The 20,061-nt window shown below is 41.7% G+C and overlaps 1 protein-coding gene across 2 annotated transcripts in view; it reads left to right on the top strand.

Annotated features, from left to right (window-relative positions):
• The first annotated feature begins 201 nt into the window (after nt 1-201).
• CLSPN (claspin) overlaps nt 202-20,061 on the top strand; it is a 34,655-nt gene continuing 14,795 nt past the window's right edge. Inside the window, exons 1-10 of one of the 2 annotated variants that reach the window (XM_047793319.1) lie at nt 202-344; nt 2,635-2,743; nt 3,266-3,714; nt 4,911-5,072; nt 6,024-6,101; nt 6,425-6,497; nt 7,851-7,959; nt 8,148-8,725; nt 15,521-15,712; nt 19,490-19,731. In XM_047793319.1, coding sequence (XP_047649275.1) covers nt 321-344; nt 2,635-2,743; nt 3,266-3,714; nt 4,911-5,072; nt 6,024-6,101; nt 6,425-6,497; nt 7,851-7,959; nt 8,148-8,725; nt 15,521-15,712; nt 19,490-19,731 — 2,016 coding nt within the window. In that variant the 5' untranslated portion in view covers nt 202-320. Of the gene's footprint in view, nt 345-487; nt 884-2,634; nt 2,744-3,265; nt 3,715-4,910; nt 5,073-6,023; nt 6,102-6,424; nt 6,498-7,850; nt 7,960-8,147; nt 8,726-15,520; nt 15,713-19,489; nt 19,732-20,061 lie in introns of those variants that run through there. The other variant, XM_047793320.1, reaches the window with a different exon arrangement.

Here is a 20,061-nt window from a genome sequence, read left to right as displayed (position 1 = left end):
CAGCCGGGCAGCCAGAACACCTCCAGCCTCCCTCAGCCTCAGTTGACAAGACTTGGCGCGACCCGCCAACGCAACCCAGACTGTATTCGTACTTCGGGCCGAAGGCGCTTCGTGATTGGTAGGACATGGTGGGGGCGTGGCCTCACGTAGAAAGCCTCTTCCGGATTGGTACAAATCGCCCAGGGCGGGGCCACCAGGCTTGCTGGGCGCGAAAGCTCGAACGCCGCTGCCGGGCAGGAGACGGCGGGAGCGGCCGCACCCCGGGTGAGGGAAGCCGGGAACTGTTTCTTTCCGAGCGGTGGGCTGAAGAGGTCGGAGTCATGACGGGCGAAGTGATTTCCGCAGTGAGTTCATGCACTCGCCTCCATCCGCGGCTGTGGAGGCCCAGCGCTGTGGGGTGGGGTGGTGCAGTGGTCGAACCGGGCCGAGCAGGTCGCGGAGGGTGGGAGGACTACAGCTCCCGGCGTGCACCGCGGCGGCTCGGCCTCGCGGCCCCGCGGAGATAAACCCGCTGGCCTGGCGCGCTCGCGACTCCACTCTTTGGTCCCGCCGTTGAGTTCCCCGCGCCTTCGTCCCTTCGGCCGTGTTGCCCCTGATCTTTGCGGCGCGCGCGCAGCCAGCCGCCTGCCCCTGCTCAGCCTGATCTGCCCGCTCCTTTGGCGCGTTTCCCGTGGTGGGAGCTCTTCCCCTAACAGCGCCTCCAAAAGAGAGGAAGGACCAGGCCGAAACGGGCCATCTCTGTAAATGGACGGTGGAAGTCTTAGGGAATTGGAAATTGGGTTTGGAAGAGGCCTTTTGAGGTCATCGCACAGCGCCGAGAGGGGAAAGTATCAGTCTCTGAGCCTCTCTAGTGGTGGCTGGCTGGTCGCTATCGGAATTGGAGGTAGAGACGACGTCTCTTTCCAGATGTGTGTTATTTTTCTGAGGCTGGGATTAGGGTGAAGCAGTCGTCCTGGGAGCAGAGGTTAAGGGGGCGCCAAAACACTTAGTAATCAAGATAGTGTTTTAATGCAGCATTAAAAAAATTAACGTAAAAAAATCCATGATTAGATTTTGTGCAAACTATCAAACTTTAAAATAAAGGCGATCTGACCCTGTGTTTGCACTACTCTGTTTCATTCACCTTACCCTAATCCTGGCCCTCGTTTCCAAAAAGCTTAATTTACAAAAGCAGGTGGCTGACCTCATGAGCTATAATTTGCCAATTTGATTTTTTTCTTTTAATATTGCACTAAAATATTTTGATTATTGAATGTTCAAAACATTCTGGTCCCACCCTCTTCCGGGCCCTGTTTCTGGTTCTGCTGCATATTGCTTAGAATAATGATTAAGAGCATCACCATGTATTGAGCTTCGTGGTTACCTGAGCTCAGTTTCCATATCTTAGTGCTTTGGATTGGATTTCAGATCATATATTCCTATGATCCTCAGTGATTCCTCAGTTTGTGTCATTTTTTGTTATTATTATTATTATTATTAGGCTGCACCTGTGCCATACGGAAGTCCCCAGGCCAGAGATTGAATCCGAGCTGCAGCTGTGATACAGCTGTGACAATGCCTGATACTTAACCTGCTGTGCCACAATGGAACTTCTTAGTTATTTTTTTAATAATTGTACTAAACATTCAAATCAATTTATTAGTTGCTTGAGAAACCATTAGGGTGAAGTCTTGTGCCATATTACCTTACAGATATTCATATTTTCTGCCTTGTTAATAAGTTGATTCATGGTCCTACCTACAGCAAGGAGGTAGGAGACCTGGTATGGAGGGTCAGCTTGGTCACTAACTGGTCAAGTTACGTAATGTACCTTCTTAGATTTTTTTTTACTTGTGACTTTTATTTTTCATTTGTTTTTGGGGAAAATTTGTAATGAATCCACCACCTAACTTTAACAATTATCAAATCATACAAATCTGTTTCGTTTATACCCCTGCCCCCTGACTCTCCACCTTACTGGATTATTTGGAAGCAAATTCCACACATTTCATCCACAGCTATTTCATTATGCATCTCTAAAAGGTAAGGGCTTTCCAAAAAAGATAACTACAATTTTATTACCACACCTAAAAATGTAGAATTATTGCTTGATATCAAATACCTAGTCAGTGTTCATGTTTCTTTGACTCATACATAGAGTTTCAGTTTGTTTGAATCAAGATCCAAATAAAACCTACACATTGCAGTCCTTGATATATGTGTGTATATATGTATCTTAACTCTCTTTGTAAGTCCCCCTCCCTCTTTTTTCTTGCAATGTACTGTTAAAGAAACCATACAGTTCATGCTATAGAGTTTCCCACATACAAATTGCCTCTCTGTGATGTTATTTAACTTGTCATTTGGATACACTGAGAAACAGTTCACACAGAAAAACACAGTAAATGCTTGATTCTTTAAATTTATTTGCTGTTACTCAAAATAGTTTGTTCTATAGTATCCTTCAAAGGTCAACAATGAATTTCTGTCGGCTTTTTTTGTACAGTAATTCTTAATGTCATTCTTTTGTTAGATCATTAAATTGTTTCTTTTCCTTATTTCAGCCTGATGATCCCAAGATGATTTGTGTTTTTTTGTGTACTTAGAGCTTTCTTTCATCTGCTGGTTAATGCAAAGTATATTCTTATTTTCTAGGTTCATCTAGAAATCAATGATTCAAAACTCATTTCACAAGAAGAAGCAGATAGTCCTTTAGACAGTGGACAGGGCAGCTCTGAAACAATTGGGCCCTTGAGTGAAAGAGGTTTGTAATAGTCAGAACTTATATTTCAGGAATAGAATGTGGGAGCTTGGGTTGTAAGTGGACAGGATTAATTTCATTTTTCTCTTGATTTATTAAATTAATAATACCTAACTTTATTGTTTTATTTATTATAAAAGCAAAATAATAGTGCTTGCAATCTTTTGAAAATAACCTTTCCTATCATATTATTGAATGTATTAAATGACTAGAAACTACCACATTGCCTGGTTGAATGCATTCATTCTATAATAAAAGGATTTTTAACACCTGCCAGAAGGATCAGAACGACTTTACACGTTGTAAATATGTATAATTACATTTCTCAGCAAGAGGTATTTTTCCAGGGAAGATCTTTTTCAAAAACGTATTTTTAGATTTGTTTTGCTACAGTCAGTTCTTAGTGTTAGTTACATAATTTCACAAGGTATCACTTGGATAATTGGATATGTTTTTAAGGAGTAGTGGGACTAGGAAGAAGGCCAGGTGACAGTAGACCTCTAAAAAAATTTTTGTTTCCTCCAGATTCAGATGAAGAGATATTTGTGAGTAAGAAACTGAAAAGCAGGAAGGTGCTACAAGACAGTGACTCTGAAAGAGAGGATACAAATGCCTCTCCAGAGAAAACTAGCAATGACATCATTGAGGAGGAAGATAAAGAGAACTTATATGCCAAGAAAAATAGAAAAGTTAGAAGGGTGTACAAAACTCTGATGGACAGTGATGAAAGTGACATCGAGGAGTCTTTGTATCAGGATAATCTTGAAACCCAAACGACACCTTGCTTAGGGCTGGGTCTCCAATCTGAAAACTCTCTGGAATTTACAGTTGACAGAAAGAGTTCCAAAAAGCCCATATATGATAAAGAAGAATCTGGGCGAAAAGCAAAAGTAAAATCAAAGCGAAGACTTGAGAAAGAAGAGAGAAAGCTGGAGAAAATTAAGCGGCTGAAAAAGAAGGAAACAAAAACTGAGGTACATTTAAAAGAAGAATCTGCTGTTTCTTTTTTTTTTTCTTTTCTTTTTTTGTTTTTAGGGCTGCACCTGCGGCATACGGAAATTCCCAGGCTGGGGGTTGAATTGGAGCTACAGCTGCCAGCCTACGTTACAGCCACAGCAACGCCAGATCCCAGCTGCATCTGTGACCTATGTCACAAGCTGTGGCAATGCCAGATCCTTAACCCACTAAGTGAGGGCTGGGATTGAACCCACATCTTCATGGATACTAGTTGGGTTCTTAACCTGATGAGCCACAATGATAACTCCAAAATTTGCTATTTCTGAGGCAGATTAACATTTTATAAAGAGTTGTTTTTAGTTCTTGAGATTGTTTCTTTACTCAGAATATAGCTCTGAGTTGATTGTTTTGCATTGCAAGTAATGAGGTTTGCGATTTCATACCTGTTGGTCTCATTCTCCATTTGGGGTACATAAGGACACTTCCAAGTAAATGGGTTTCTGATGTTCTTTGTGAACATGTAGAGTTATTTATTGCTGCTTCTAATCTGAAGAAAATTAACTTTCACAGGAGGATTTTTCATGCATCCATCAGTCAAAAGACTTGTTTGCTAACTAGAAAAACTATCTTCAAGTTTTATAAACTAGTTTCTTAGTAGATATTTAATTAACTTTAAAAATATTATTTACTGATTGCTTAATAAGTATTTAATTAACTTTTCAAAAATGTACTGGGTTTTTTTTTTTTTGTCTTTTTGCCATTTCTTGGGCCGCTCCCACGGCAAATGGAGGTTCCCAGGCTAGGGGTGGAATCGGAGCTGTAGCCACCGGCCTACGCCAGAGACACAGCAACGTGGGAACCGAGCCACGTCTGCAACCTACACCACAGCTCATGGCAACACCGGATCTTTAACCCACTGAGCCAGGCCAGGGATTGAACCCGCAACCTCATGGTTCCTAGTCGGATTCGTTAACCACTGCGCCATGACGTGTACTGTTTTTTACATTAGTTTTGGACAATTGCATGAAGTCACAGTGTGAACGTCAAAAGATGACTGTGGATTAGGAACCAGTGAGAATGTTGTAGGATGCGATATACTTGTCTATTGATGAAGCCTGTGCTTTTTCTTGTTCTGATGCAAATTGCTGTATGATGTTGTAAAATACTGGATTTAAAATGATTGGATCTTGCTTTTTCTTTATGTATTGTCTAGGAAGATGATATGAAACAGCCATTTAATGACAGTGGCTGTCTACTTGTGGATAAAGACCTTTTTGAAACTGGGTTGGAGGAGGAAAGTAACTCTCCACTGGAAGATGAAGAGTCATTAGAATCAATAAGGGTGGCTATGAAAAACAAAGTAAAAAAACACAAGGCAAGTAAAAGATGACTGCAATAAAAGCTAACCCATTACTTCTAACCTTTGCTTTGTTCTGAATTGCTGTGGGAATCTTAATTTTTTTTTTTTTTTGGTCTTTTTGCCTTTTCTAGGGCCACTCCGTGGCATATGGAGGTTCCCAGGCTAGGGGTCTAATTGGAGCTGTAGCTGTTGGCCTACACCACAGCCACAGCAACGCAGGATCCGAGCCAAGTCTGCAACCTACACCACAGCTCATGGCAATGCCGGATCGTTAACCCACTGAGCAAGGTCAGGGATCGAACCCACAATCTCATGGTTCCTAGTCGGATTCGTTAACCACTGAGCCACAATGGGAACTCCTTAATTTTTTTTTTTTAACTGAAGAAAATCGTGTCAATTGATTTATGTTTTTCAGCTGTTAATTTTGGAATCATGCAGTACAAGCGGTAGACATGCTAACTTGTTTGGAAACTAGTATTTTCATTGTCCTAAAAGGAATGTTGAGGGGGAAAGTAGGATACTGTATGTAAGAAGCAGGTTGGAAATAATGGGGCAGAGATGTAAATTTTATAATCTGGTAGCCTCTAGGAAATGAACCTATAGGGTTTCAGAAAGGGTATCAGAGAGAAGCATCAGTCAAAGCATTATTGTCCTGAATGTTTGGAAGCATAATTGTTCTTCCTAAGATTATCTTTAGTTCCCTGGGGGTCGTTTTCCCTCCTGAGGGAAAGATTAAATGCAGGGGTGTAAGAAATGAGGGCCCAAGCTCCATTTAAGACATCCAGTTTGTTTCCTAGGCTTTATAGGATACTGTGTGTCTAACAACTATACTTAGTAATTATTGATTTATTATTAATGTAGCATGATGGGCTGTTGGAGTGCAAAAGCAGTCTTTGACTAAGCAACATCCTCTTGTGTCAGTTTAATTTTTGTCCCTGTTTATCCATGTGCAATCTTCTCTTTTAGAAAAAGGAATTGTCTTTGGAGAGTGGGGACTATTCGTTTGAAGAAGAAAGTGGATTACCAAAAGGCACCACAAGGAAGGTGAGGTAGAGCCCTATATAGTTGTCATGTTGAGCTCTTTTCCCTGGAGATTGTGGGTTTCTCAGGAATTCCATCGTGTCCATCGCATTTTCCTGATACCCAGAATATTGCTTTGTACATAGTCGGGACACAAATATGAGTTGGGTTGAATTAATTCTATGGGACTTGCAAATAAGTGAGCTCTTGAAGTTTATATCATATCAAGCTTACAGGTATTTACCCTTCCCTCTCCATCCTTGTTTCTTGGAGGAAGTAGACTCTTAAGGATGACTATGTTTCTGGATAATAGCATTAATATAGTTTCACCTTTTGTTTTCTTTAAGGAAAGAAAGGCAGCCAAGTTAAGTAAGGAAGCATTAAAAAAATTGCATAGCGAGACTCAGCGCCTTATTCGAGGTAATATAAACCAGTATGGTAAACATTGAGGCAAATCACATTATTTCTTTGTAAGCTCAACTTGGATGTTGGGGACTTTATTTTTTTTAAACAATCCTAATATGAATGGGATTATAATATCATGTTTAGAACTGACGTTGTTGAATGGCTGTTATTCTAAAACCTCTGGATCATTAGTATAAACTGAGAAAATTTCCAGAATTGTAGTGGTTATGAGAAAGGAGTTTTTTGGAGTTTCCTTTGTGGCTCAGCGGTTAATGAATCCTACTTGTAACGATGAGGTTGAGGGTTCAGTCTGTGGCCTTGCTCAGTTGGTTAAGGATCTGGTGGTGTCGTGAGCTGTGGTATAGGCCAGCAGCTGCAGCTCTGATTCGACCCCTAGCCTGGGAACCCCGATACGCTGCGGGTGCAGCCCTAAAACAAAACAGAACAAAAACAGAAGAGAGTTTTTATTTATTTAGTTATTTATTTTTTGCCATTACTTGGGCCACTCCCGTGGCATATGGAAGTTCCCAGGCTAGGGGTCAAAGAGGAGCTGTAGCTGCCAGCCTACACCAGAGCCACAGCAATGTGGGATGCGAGCCACGTCTACAACCTACAGCACAGCTCACAGCAACGCCGGATCCTTAACCCACTGAGCAAGGCCAGGGATTGAACCCGCAACCTCATGGTTCCTAGTCGGATTCGTTAGCCACTGAGCCACGACAGGAACTCCCAGAAGAGAGTTTTTAAAAATGGTTGTCTTTGGCTTGTCTGCATCAGGATCCCTTATACAAACCTTTCAAATTTATAAATTTGTATGCCCTACAGAAATTCTGATTCGGTAGGCTTGAAATGGGACCCCAGAATCTGTATTTTTAAAAGACTTCCTGGATCAGTTTGATTTCACAACTAGTTTTTAAAAGCCACTGGTCTTCAGGGAATTCTTTTGTATTTAGATCTTGGTTTTTTGTGTTTTTTTTGTCTTTTTTTTGCCTTTTCTAGGGCCACTCCTGCAGCATATGGAGGTTCCCAGGCTAGAGGTCAAATTGGAGCTGTAGCCACCGGCCTACGCCACAGCCACAGCAATGTAGGATCCAAGCTGCATCTGCGGCCTACATCACAGCTCACAGCAACACGGGATTCTTAACCCACTGAGCAAGGCCAGGGATCGATCCTGAAACCCCATGGTTCCTAGTCGGATTCATTAACCGCTGAGCCACGACGGGAACTCCTAGATCCTGTTTTTAGTAAAGGCAGAAATATTTTCTATTTCTGGTGATGGCTTTGGTTCTATTGTTTAGTTAACTGAACATGAAGCGACATTTCAGAATATACAGTATATGTATTTGCTTGTTTTGTTCCATTTTATAGAGTCTGCACTTAATCTTCCATATCATATGCCTGAGAATAAAACCATTCATGAATTCTACAAACGTAAACCCCGGCCCACTTGCCAGGGAAATGCAATGGCGCTACTGAAGTAAGAACCTTTTTTCCTTGTGATTATAATTTTCACAAATGTTCAGTTTTGAGACAAATACTTGGCATAAAGAGTTCAGATTCCCCCCTCCCTTAAAACTAGTGTTAACTGGTTCATTATGTGCTGAAGGATGAGAATATTTCAGATTTATGGTAATTTTCAACCCCGACTTATTTCCCATCCTCTAGGTCATCTAAGTATCAGGCAAGCCATCACAAAGAAGTCACTGATACTGTGAATACAACTGAGCTGAATAATGACCCCCATAGCAAAGATTCTGAGCAGACAACAGGTGCAGGACATGAAATGGAAACCAATGCGCTCCTTGAAGTTACAAACGAACCACAGACCACTACTGGATCACATGAATCTTGCAGTAAGAATTTGATGGGAAGTGAAAAGCTAGAAATTCCCAAGGAACAGGAACAAAGTGATGCTAGACCTTCACCTGGAGACATCTTGGTGGCACAAGAATGCAGCTTCCTTAGGGACAAGGACAGTGAGAAGTATCGGGCTGGAGGGCTCGTGGCACCTGAACCTCCTGCCCTGGAGGGAGAAGAAGACCTGAAAGAAACAAAAGAAGCAGATGAGAAGGTGGAAGAGCCCAGCCAGCAAACTAAATCAGCAGCAGTAGTGCCACCTGACAAAATTAGGAGGTTCACTGTGGATAGACTTAAGCAACTGGGAGTAGATGTTTTCATTAAACCTCGGCTGGGTGCTGACAAAGATTCTTTTGTGATACTTGAAGAACCTGAAACCAACAGAGGTAATGCTCTGAATTGTGGAGAGATTCTCTAGAGTGATCTATTCTGTCAGCTTTCTATTATTTGCTGCTGTGGAGGATAAGGAATACGGGAGAAACGAATAACCACACATGGTCTTATTCTACAGATGAATCACAGGTAGAATCTCATGTAGATACACTTGGCAGGGTATCAGAATGTTCTAAACCTTGTTTAAAATGGAAACCTGTTGATAGTTAATGTACAAAGGAGGGTACATTGCGTTATGGCATGACACTGATAAAAGCCTTATTCAGTTTGTCACAGTTGGAAGCACTTTGGTTCAGCAAATTGTCTGCAAAACTGAATTTCTTTTCTTTTTTTTTTTTTTTTCACTCATTCAACAAATATTAAACTATCCATTGCATGCAAGATGCTATAAGGCATGTTTGAGAAATCTGACATTTATCCTACACTTAAGCTACTTACACTCTAAGGGGAGATAAGAAGTATGCAAATGACAGTAATACAAAAGATAAAGTGGTAAGTGACATCTATCCTGAATATGTCACTATAATTGGAAAAAATTAAATAACATAGAGAAAAGGGAAGCATATTCTTTGCTGAAAGGAACATTAAGAATAAAGTATGTTGGGGGTTCAGAGAAGGAGTAAGCCTCTTATAATAGGTGGTTAAAGGAAGGCTTGAAGAGTGAGTGAGTGTAATTACTGATGCACTACCTTTCCCATTATACCTTGAGTAGGGATCTTCTGGCTTGCTCTCTACTCTATCCCCTGTGCTTCCAAAATGGATGATACATTGTAGGCAACCATGTTTATTGAATGAATGAGTGAACGAATGATCCTTTAAGAGAGAACTCAAATACTACCCACATTGGGTAAATGTCCTGACTTATAGGTAAAATTGGGCGCTTCCTCGGCATCAAGGCGGTGCGGTATGATAATTAAGAGCTTAGGCTCTGTAGCAAGATTGGGATTTGAATCTGGACTTCTCTACTCACTATTTAAACTTGAATATGCTGTTTGACCTCTCCAAGCCATCTTTTTTAAAAAAATGAAATAGCACTATCTGGTTCACAGGGCAGTAGTGAAGATTTGTTGAAATAGTGCATATAAACGAAGAGCATAAAGAAACACTCAAATGGTGGCTGCTGTTTCTGTTATTAGCGAAATTATGTACATCAAGTCTCTTCTTTATTAAATAGAATATGGTTGGTGGGTACTAGGTCAGTCAGTGTCTGGCGTGTAAATTAAGCTTAGTGAGTCTTTGTTGATTGAATGGGTGGACTTTGTGTAAGTGGAGAGAAGGACATTCTTGGAAGGGACAGAAAGAGCTCTGTGGGGTGCATATTGGGAGGATGTGTAAGTCAGTTTGACCAGAGCTGGGAATGAGGTGGAAGGATTGTGTGGCATAACTCTGTTAGCAAGGAAGCATGGGAATAAGCTGTTGCCCAGATTAGGGAGGGAAAGTTTTGTTGTATGGGACAAGAAATTATGTAAACAGTCTCAGACTAGGAGATGGGAAAGAAACTTTTTTGAGTACATTCTATACTAGGCACTGAAATTTTGTTATGTGGGACCAGAAATTATCTAAACATTCTTGGACTAAGAAACAGGAAAGGGAAGAAAAGAATTGTTTTGTCATTCCCGCAGCATGTAGGACTTCCCTAAGCCAGGGGTTGAACTGCATCATAGCAGCAACCTGATCCTCAGCAGTGACAACACTGGATCCTTAACTCACTGAGCCATACAGGAACTCCAAGAAAACTTTTTTTGGGGTGTCTACTATATTAGATACTGACAGATTTTTTTGTTATCTTTCTTAATTTTCGTAGCCCCAGGTATTATTTTGCAAATGAAGAAACTGAGGTTTGGGGAGGTTTTCGGGGGTTTCTTTTGTCTTTTTAGGGCCACACCCGCAGCATATGCGAGTTCCCAGACTAGGGGATGAATTGGAGCTACAGCTGCTGGCCTATGCCACATCCACAACAACACAGTATCCAAGCTGCATCTTCGACCTACACTACAGCTCATGGCAATGCCAGATCCTCAACCCACTGAGCAAGGCCAGGGATCGAACCCACAACCTCATGGTTCCTAGTCGGATTCGTTTCCCCTGTGCCACGACAGGAAGTCCCGTCTTCTTCTTCTTCTTTTTTTTTTAAATATTTTATTTTATTTATTTATTTATTTTAGTCTTTTTGCCTTTTCTAGGACCACACCTGCGGCATATGGAGGTTCCCAGGCTAGGGGTCTAATTTGGAGCTGTAGCCACCTGCCTACGCCACAGCCACAGCCACGCCAGGTCAGAGCCGCGTCTGTGACCTACACCACAGCTCACGGCAACACCAGATCCATAACCCACTGAGTGAGGCCAGGGATTGAATCTGCAACCTCATGGTTCCTAGTCAGATTCGTTAACCACTGAGCCACAACGGGAACTCCTTCTCTTCGTATAAGTACACACCAGTCATGTTGGAATGGGGCCAACCTCATCTTAACTTGATTATACCTGCAAAAATCCTACTTCCAAATAAGGTCACATTCACAGACACCAAGGGTTAGGATGAGGACTTATCTTTCTGGAGGACACAACTTAACCTATAACAAGGTCCTTTGTTGACAGATCTCTGAAGTTACAGGATTGAACCTGTGTCCTCATGGATGTTAGATTCATTTCTGCTGAACCACGATGGGAACTCCTAAGGCTTGGAGAGTTTGGTTGGCTTATAGAAGGAACTAGCACAGTGCCTGGCACATAAATACGCACTTTTTTTTTCAATTGAAGTATAGTTGGTTACAATGTTGTGTTAGGTTCTGGGGTACAGCAAAGTGATTCAGTTATATATGTTATTTTTCATATTCTTTTCCATTATAGTTTATTACAGGATACTGAATTTAGTTCTCTGTGCTATACAGAAGGACCTTGAATGTCTGTTTTATGTATATTAGTTTATATCTGCTAATCCCAAACTTCTAATTTATTCCCCCTTCCTCCTTTCCCCTTTGGCAACCATGAGTTTGTTTTGTATGTCTGTGAGTCTGTTTCTGTCGTAAATAAGTTCGGTTGTGTCATATTTTAGATCCCACATGTAAGTGATAGCATATAGTATTTATCTTTCTAACTTACTTTACTTAGTATGATAAACTCTAGGTCGTGTTGCTACAGAAGACAATATTTCATTCCTTTTTATGGCTGAGTAGTAGTCTATTGTATATATACTACATCTTCTTTATCTATTCATCTGTCAATGAACATTTAGGTTGCTTCCATATCTTGGCTTGTTGCTGTGAACCTTGGAGTTCTGCTGTGAACATTGGAGTGTGTGTATCTTTTCAAATTAGAGTTTTCTCCAGATATGTGCCTGGAGAAAAGGAGTGGGATTGCAGGATTATATGGCAACTTGTATTTAGAATTTTTTGAGGAACCTCCATACTGTTGTCCATAGTGGCTATACCAGTTTACATTCTCACCAAAGGTGTAGGAGGGTTCCCTTTTTTACACACCTCTCCAGCATTTGTTATTTGTATACTTTTTTTTTCCTTCTTTTTGGCCATGCCTATGGCATGCAGAAGTTCCCAGTCCAGGGATCAAACCATACCACAGCAGTGATCTGAGCTGCTGCAGTGACAATGCTGTATCCTTAACCCACTGCATCACAAGGGAACTCCTGTAGACTTTTTAACGCTGGCTATTCTTTCTTCTTCTTTTTTTTTTTTTTTTTTGCTTTTTAGGGCTGCACATACAGCATACGGAGGTTCCCAGGCTAGGGGTTGAATCGAAGCTGTAACTGCTGGCCTACGCCACAGCCATGCAGGATCCGAGCTGTGTCTGTGACCTACACCACAGTTCACAGCAACGCCAGATCCTTAACCCACTGAGCAAGGCCAGGGATTGAACCTGCATCCTCATGGATGCTAGTCAGATTCTTTAAGTGCTAAGCTACGATGGGAACTCCAATGCTGACTATTCTGACCAGTGGAAGATGGTACCTCACTGTGGTTTCGATTTGCATTTCTTTAATAATTAGCAATATTAAGCATCCTTTCATGAATGGGCACTTATTTTTAACTCAGGATGTTTTCCTTCAGAAATAATATTTAACATGAAAGTTGGGTTTCCAGATCAGCCGGTTCCATAATATAATATGAATGTTGATGTATATTTACACATGTCAACATTCATTTATTTATGCATACATTTTTTTTTTAATCTTTTTAGGGCTGTACTGACAGCATATGGAAGTTCCCAGGCTAGGGGTTAAATCGGAGCTACAGCTGCCAGCCTACAACACAGCCACAGCAATGCGGGATCCGAGCCATGTCTGTGACCTACGCCACAACTCACGGCCATGCTGGATCCTTAACACACTGAGTGGGGCCAGGGATCGAACCCACATCCTCATGGATACTAATTGGGTTCGTTAACTGCTGAGCCACAGCGGAAACTCCTTATGCAATAAATTTTTATTTAGCATATTTTTGGGTGCTCTGTAAGATGTGGTCCCTGCTTTCAAGAAAATGAAAGTCTAGTAGGAGTAACAGGCAGGCAAACAGACCATTATACTATTAGATGCTAAGTGTTGTGCATATTTTGAGCCTAGAGGAAGAGTTCCTCACAGGGAGTCAGGGAAGCTTCTGAAAGGAGCTGATACCTGAGCTGAGTCCTGAAAGCTGAGTAGGAGATACGAAGGCAGAGAAGTGAGGGAGGACTTTCTTGGTGGAGGTGATGGACTTGCAAAAGACACGGAGCAGGAGAAAGCAGAGTGCTCTGGCTAGTTGAAGTGAGGCCTGTAAGGGGGTGGGTCACCAGAGGCCAGATCATGCAGGGCTTTAAGGTGTAGATATGAGCTGGAGCAGAGACTTTTCTCTTAGATGAAATGTGCTGGGAAACAACTGATGGAGGGAGAGGAGCTTGAACAGGGATTCTAGTGAAGAGGGTGGTGGTTGAGTCCTGTAGTAAAGGGCAAGGAAAGTGGGTGCTCCAGTGGGTTGGGGGGTGAAGGGATTTGAGGGACCTGGCCTTCTCCAGAAGAGTGAAGGCAATTCCTGCCTAACTTATTTTAGGTTCTGAATAGTTTTCCTCCCCTCCCCTTTCTTTTATTCTCTTGGCACCAGTAATGACCTGCCTATTTCTGTTCCTTTCCACTGCCACCTTTCTTGAACTACTGTAAAATGGGATACAGACAGCTTCTCTCCCTACTCTTTGGTTGGCAATGTGAACATACCATCCTTTGGAGTTAGATTTTTGCTACTAATAAATACTGTTAGGGACTCAGAACACAAAGGTTTCCTCCAGTTCATCTCCTTTTCTACTAAGACCTCCAAGGAAGGGAAAATAGTATTTAGATGCTAACCCCAAAACTACTAAAGTATGATTTGAGTGCATTTTAGAAAAAGAACCGAACTTGGAGCATCCTGGACATTTTAACATGGAAAAGAAGGCACAGTATGCAGAAATAGACAGCATCCCTCAACCCCAAAGGAACTTTTTCTTCTTTTCCTTTCCTTTCTCTTTATGACTGCCAGCTCTCTTACAACAGATCCCACTGTGGTTTGATTGACTCGTTAAACAGAGGGAGTGGGGGATGGTGCCAGGTAGCAGCTGGCCGAGGGAGAAAGGAGAGAAAGTTCTGAGCAATAGCAGTGGGGAAGAGGAGAAAGGCCCTATTGCTATTAGACCACTGAACTCACTCCCAATATCTATGTATATACGTGTGTGTGCATGTGTGTATGTGTGTATACACACATTTGTAAGCAAGTTGAATGTGTGGTACAGGACTTACCTGTAAGTGGGATTTCTTTTTTTTGCCTTTTTTGCTTTTTAGGGCTATGCCTGTGGCATATGGAAGTTCCCAGGCTAGGGAACAGCTACAGCTGCTGGCCTACGCCACAGTCTCCACATGCCAGATCCAAGCTGCATCTGCGACCTACACTGTAGCTCACAGCAATGCCAGATCCTTAACCCACTGAGGGAGTCCAGGGATTGAACCCACATTCTCATGGATACTAGTCTGGCTTGTTACCATTGAGCCACAACAGGAACTCCTATAAGTGGGATTTCCTTTCTGATTATACTGACTATATCAGTATAAAAGTTTCATCAAAAAACTTTTCCAGGGTTCCTGCTTTGGTGCAGCAGGTTAGGGATTCTGTGTTGTCTCTGTAGTGGCTTGGGTAGCTGCTGAGATGCAGCTTTGAAGCCCTGCCCAGTGTAGTGGGTTAAGGATCCAGCATTGCCGCTGCTGTAGTGTAGGTTGCAGCTGTGGCTGGGATTCAGTCTCTAACCCAGGAACTTCTATATGCTGCAGGTACAGCCCCCCCCAAAAAAATTTTTTTTCCCCCAGTTCTGCTGCTGAATTACATCCCTTACTGTAGTGATCATTATATTCTTTTTCCACTTCTTAAAATTGACTTTGTCCACAATTTAGTGAGATTGCTAATAGTGAAATGTTCAAAATATGGAATTTTTAAAAAGGAAACGAAACCCATGAAAAATTAAGGCCTAGAATAATTGAGAAGTATAGTATTTTTTTCTACTAGTTCAATACATTTTTTAAAAAGGAATTGCACATATATAGAAGCTTTGGTTATAAATTTCTGTCCTAAAATAAGTTTTGAAGTATATTGAGGAAGAGCCGTTGCAGCAGTTCATCAGTTTGGGTTAAGGCATATAAATTGGACACAGGTGTTGGTAGCAAAGGAGTTTTTTGATTTATCTTTTTTCCCTACAATTTTATTGAGCTTAAAAAACTTAGCTTGTAATTATTAACTGAAATCTTAGAGGCAAACTGACATACTGGTTGGTGTTTGGTTTAGAACTGGAAGCCTTGAAGCAGCGTTTCTGGAAGCATGCTAATCCAGCAGCCAAACCCAGGGTTGGTCAGAAGGTGAATGTGAACATCATAGTGAAAGATGTGGGCACTGATGGGAAGGAAGAGCTCAAGGCAGATGTGGTACCCGTGACTTTGGCAGCTGAGAAGCTGGATGAAGCAAGCCACACAAAACCAGGTATTTGAGTTCATGGGGGTTTTTTTTGGTTTTGGTTTTGAAAGGGGGTTTGCTTTACTCTTTGTACTCTGACAGGTCTTTTTTTTTTTCTTTTAATTCCATTTTACTTTATTTTATTAAATTTTTTTGCCTACCCTGTGGCATATGGAGTTCCCAAGCAAGGGATCAGATCCAAGCCACAGCCACAGCTGTGGCAATGCCGGATCTTTAACTCACTGTGCCGGGCTGGGGATCAAACCTGTGTCCCAGCACTCTCAAGACACCACCGATCCTGTTGGGCCACAGCGGGAACTCCTGATAGGTCCTTATGGCTAGTGAAAACCCTATAGTGAAAAGTTAGAGAATCTTGGAGTTCCTGTCATGGGGCAGTGGAAATGAATCCAACTAGGAACCATGAGGTTGCAGGTTCGATCCCTGGCCTCGCTCAGTGGGTTAAGGATCCGGTGTTGCCGTGAGCTGTGGTGTAGGTTATAGACGCGGCTCGGATCTGGCGTTGCTGTGGCCGGCGGCTACAGCTCCCATTGGACCCCTAACCTGGGAGCCTCCATGTGCTGTGGGTGCAGCCTAATAAGACAAAAGACAAAAAAAAAAAAGAAGAAAAGAAGTTAGAGAATCTTTTTCCTTGGAAACTTTGGAGATCGGATAGCACCTTTAGCATGATTCATGTGTCACGTTGCCTAGATGTGTAGAATGGTGGGTAAGATGACTTTATTTCTTAAAATAGCCTTTGTCTTATTATTTAAAAAAAATATATATATGGGGGTTCCCATCTTGGCTCAGTGGAAGCAAATCTGAATAGCATCCATGAGGACGCAGGTTCAATCCCTGGCCTTGCTCAGTGGGTAAAGGATCCAGTGTTGCCGTGAGCTGTGGTGTACATTGCAGATGCAGTTTGGATCCCATGTTGCCGTGGCTGTGGCATAGGTTGGCAGCTGTAGCTCTGGTTCTATCCCTAGCCTAGCAACCTTCATATGCCTCGGGTACAGCCCTAAAAAGACTACACACACACACACACACACAAACACACACACACACGTACATATATATATATAGTGTGCAGCCCTAAAAGCAAAACAACAACAACAATGTGACCATACATGCATTCTGCTTTGTAATCTGCTTTTTTGTTTTAGCAGTGTATTATGGACAGGTCTGTTGTTCCCACTCCCACTTTGAAAATACAAGTAATATATTACATAGAAAAAAACTAAAACACTTAGGGGAAATGTATAAAATGAAAAATTAGCCTTCCCGAAGGCAACTGTTAACAATTATTTGTGTGTCCTAGGAAAATTCATATGTATTTTCATATTCATATCATTGTGTGTGTGTGTGTATGTAAGAGAGAGATTGAACACTTTCTGCTAGGATTCCTCTAGGTGTTTTACAGGAAATAGCATTAGTATCCTTATTTTATATATGAGGAAACTGATAAACCATTTAAACAACTTGCTCAGGTTTACACAGCTAGTAAATAGTAGAACTAGCAGCCTAATTCATACCACCTAATTCAAGAGCTCAGTTGCTCATGTTGTGTTTGACGTTTTTCTAAGAGCTGCATAATATTCCATTGTGTAAATATAATATGATTCGTTTAACAGTATTCCTCTTAATGGACATCTTGTTTGTTCCAGTTTTTGGAATTTCATACAGTGTTGTGTCCTAGTATTAGATATATGTTGGTAATTCTGGAGGCAAAATTCCTTACAGTGGAATCAATGAGTCACATTTTGATATATATATCATCCCATTATCCTTCAAAGTACTTATATTAATTTACACTCTGAATCACCGTGTGTAATGAGTTCCTGTTAATAATGGATTTTATCAAACCTAATTTTTTCCAAATATGTATAAAAATAGTGTCTCATTGTTTAGATTTATATATATATATATATTTTTTTTGTCTTTTTGCTATTTCTTGGGCCACTCCCGAGGCATATGGAGGTTCCCAGGCTAGGGGTCTAAACAGAGCTGTAGCTGCCACCCTACGCCAGAGCCACAGCAACGCGGGATCCGAGCCGCGTCTGCAACCTACACCACAGCTCACGGCAACGCCGGATCGTCAACCCACTGAGCAAGGGCAGGGACCGAACCCGTAACCTCATGGTTCCTAGTCGGATTCGTTAACCACTGCGCCACGACAGGAACTCCCTAGATTTATATTTCTTTAATGAAAAGTGAGGTTAAGGAGTTCCCGTCGTGGCGCAGTGGTTAACGAATCCGACTAGGAACCATGAGGTTGTGGGTTCGGTCCCTGCCCTTGCTCAGTGGGTTGACGATCCGGCGTTGCTGTGAGCTGTGGTGTAGGTTGCAGACGCGGCTCGGATCCCGCGTTGCTGTGGCTCTGGCGTAGGCCGGCGGCTACAGCTCCGATTCAATCTCTAGCCTGGGAACCTCCATATGCTGCGGGAGCGGCCCAAGAAATAGCTAAAAAGACAAAAAATAAAAAAAATAAAAATAAATTTAAAAAATAAAAGTGAGGTTAAGAAATTTTAATTTGTTTATTAATAATATGTGTTAATTTTTCTGTGAACTACCAGTTCACATCCTTTGTCCATTTTACTCTTGAGTTGTTTCTCTTTTTCTTTAATGTAGATAATTTATCAGTATTTTCCTTTGTGGCTTCTGAGCCAGAGACTTTTTTTAATTTAATTTTATTTATTTTTTTGCTTTTTAGGGCCACACATGGAAGTTCCCAGGCTATGGATCAAATCAGAGCTGCAGCTGCTGGCCTACACCACAGCCATAGTAACTCAGGATCTGAGCCACATCTGCAACCTACACCACAGCTCACGGCAATGCCGGATCCTTAGCCCACTGAATGAGGCCAGGGATTGAACCTACATCCTCATGGATCCTAGTTGGGTTCATTAACTGCTGAGCCATGAAGGGAACTCCCCAGAGACTTTTTTTTTAATTGAAGTATGGTTGATTTACAATGTTGTGTTAGTTTCAGGTGTATAGCAGAGTGATTCAGTTAATAAATACATATATATATATTTTTTTTTTCAGATTCTTTTCTGGTTATTACAAGGTATTGAATATAGTTCTGTATGCTAAATAGTAGGTCCTTGTTGTGCCAGAGACTTTTGAAGTCTCACTCTTCCCTCTCTTTGTAGTAATAATTTTATAATCTCTATAATATATTATCCCAAGGTATAGAACATAATTCTGGAAGTGATCTTCTACACTCAGTTCATAATAATCCCCATTTCTTTGGCCACACCCATGGTATGCGGAAGGTCCCAGGCCAGGGGTCAAACCCGCACCACAGCAGCCATCCAACCCCCAATGCTTGATCCTTAACCCACTGAGCCATACAGGAACTCCAAATCCCCATTTGTTAAGATAACAAAAGCCTAGGAGTTCCCATTGTGGCTCAGTGGTAACGAACCTGACTAGTAACCATGAGGACACAGGTTTGATCCCTGGCGTTGCTCAGTGGGTTAAGGATTCAGTGTTGCCATGAGCTGCGGTGTAGGTCACAGACACAGCTTAGATCTGGTGTTGACGTGGCTGTGTCATAGGCCAGCAGCTGCAGCTCCAGCTCCAACTCGACCCCTAGCCTGGGAACCTCCGAATGCTTTGAGTGTGGCCCTAAAAAAACCAAAAACAAACAAACAAAAAGAAAAGAAAACAAAAGCCTAGAGGTCACCGACTTTCCTTTTGGGATGTGTCTAGAATACTTCTGGAATTGCTTAAAATACTCACTTGCATTGTTGTCCTGTGTAGTCAGTCATTACAGTTAAAGCATCTCTTCATATTTCTCTTCAGGGGAAAAGCTTCAGGTGCTGAAAGCTAAACTGCAAGAAGCAATGAAACTCCGAAGGTTTGAAGAACGCCAGAAGCGCCAGGCATTACTCAAGTTAGATAATGAAGATGGATTTGAAGAAGAAGAGGAGGAGGAGGAAGAAATGACAGATGAGTCTGAGGAAGATGGAGAAGAGGAGGGAAAGGAAGCATTAGAGGAAGAAGAGGAGAAAGAAGAGGAAGAGGAGGAAGAAGGCAATCAGGAGGTTTCTGGCAATTATGTGATTTTGTTACTAGGTCATGGTAAATAAGAGAAGGAGAAAATAAGATTTGAGTAAGAGTATAGTGAACACATTCAGTTGTATGAGATTTCAGGGGCAGAGATAAATGTAGCTCATATGCACCTAAATTTTAGTGCATTCATTTCACAGAGCCAGAACCTTGGCTTCTACGTGTTGGCTTACACATTGTAATATAATGCTAATATCAAAATGACTTCGTATGAATAGACTTTTTTCCTTGTTTTCTCTATTCAGAATAAAAAAGGGCTCTTTTAACCTTGGCTAGGTTGAGGTCTGGAGTATTCTCAAGCTAAG

This window comes from Phacochoerus africanus, chromosome 8, assembly GCF_016906955.1.
Source record: "Phacochoerus africanus isolate WHEZ1 chromosome 8, ROS_Pafr_v1, whole genome shotgun sequence".
Taxonomy (NCBI): Eukaryota; Metazoa; Chordata; class Mammalia; order Artiodactyla; family Suidae; genus Phacochoerus; species Phacochoerus africanus.
This window is presented reverse-complemented; position numbering and strand designations above follow the sequence as displayed.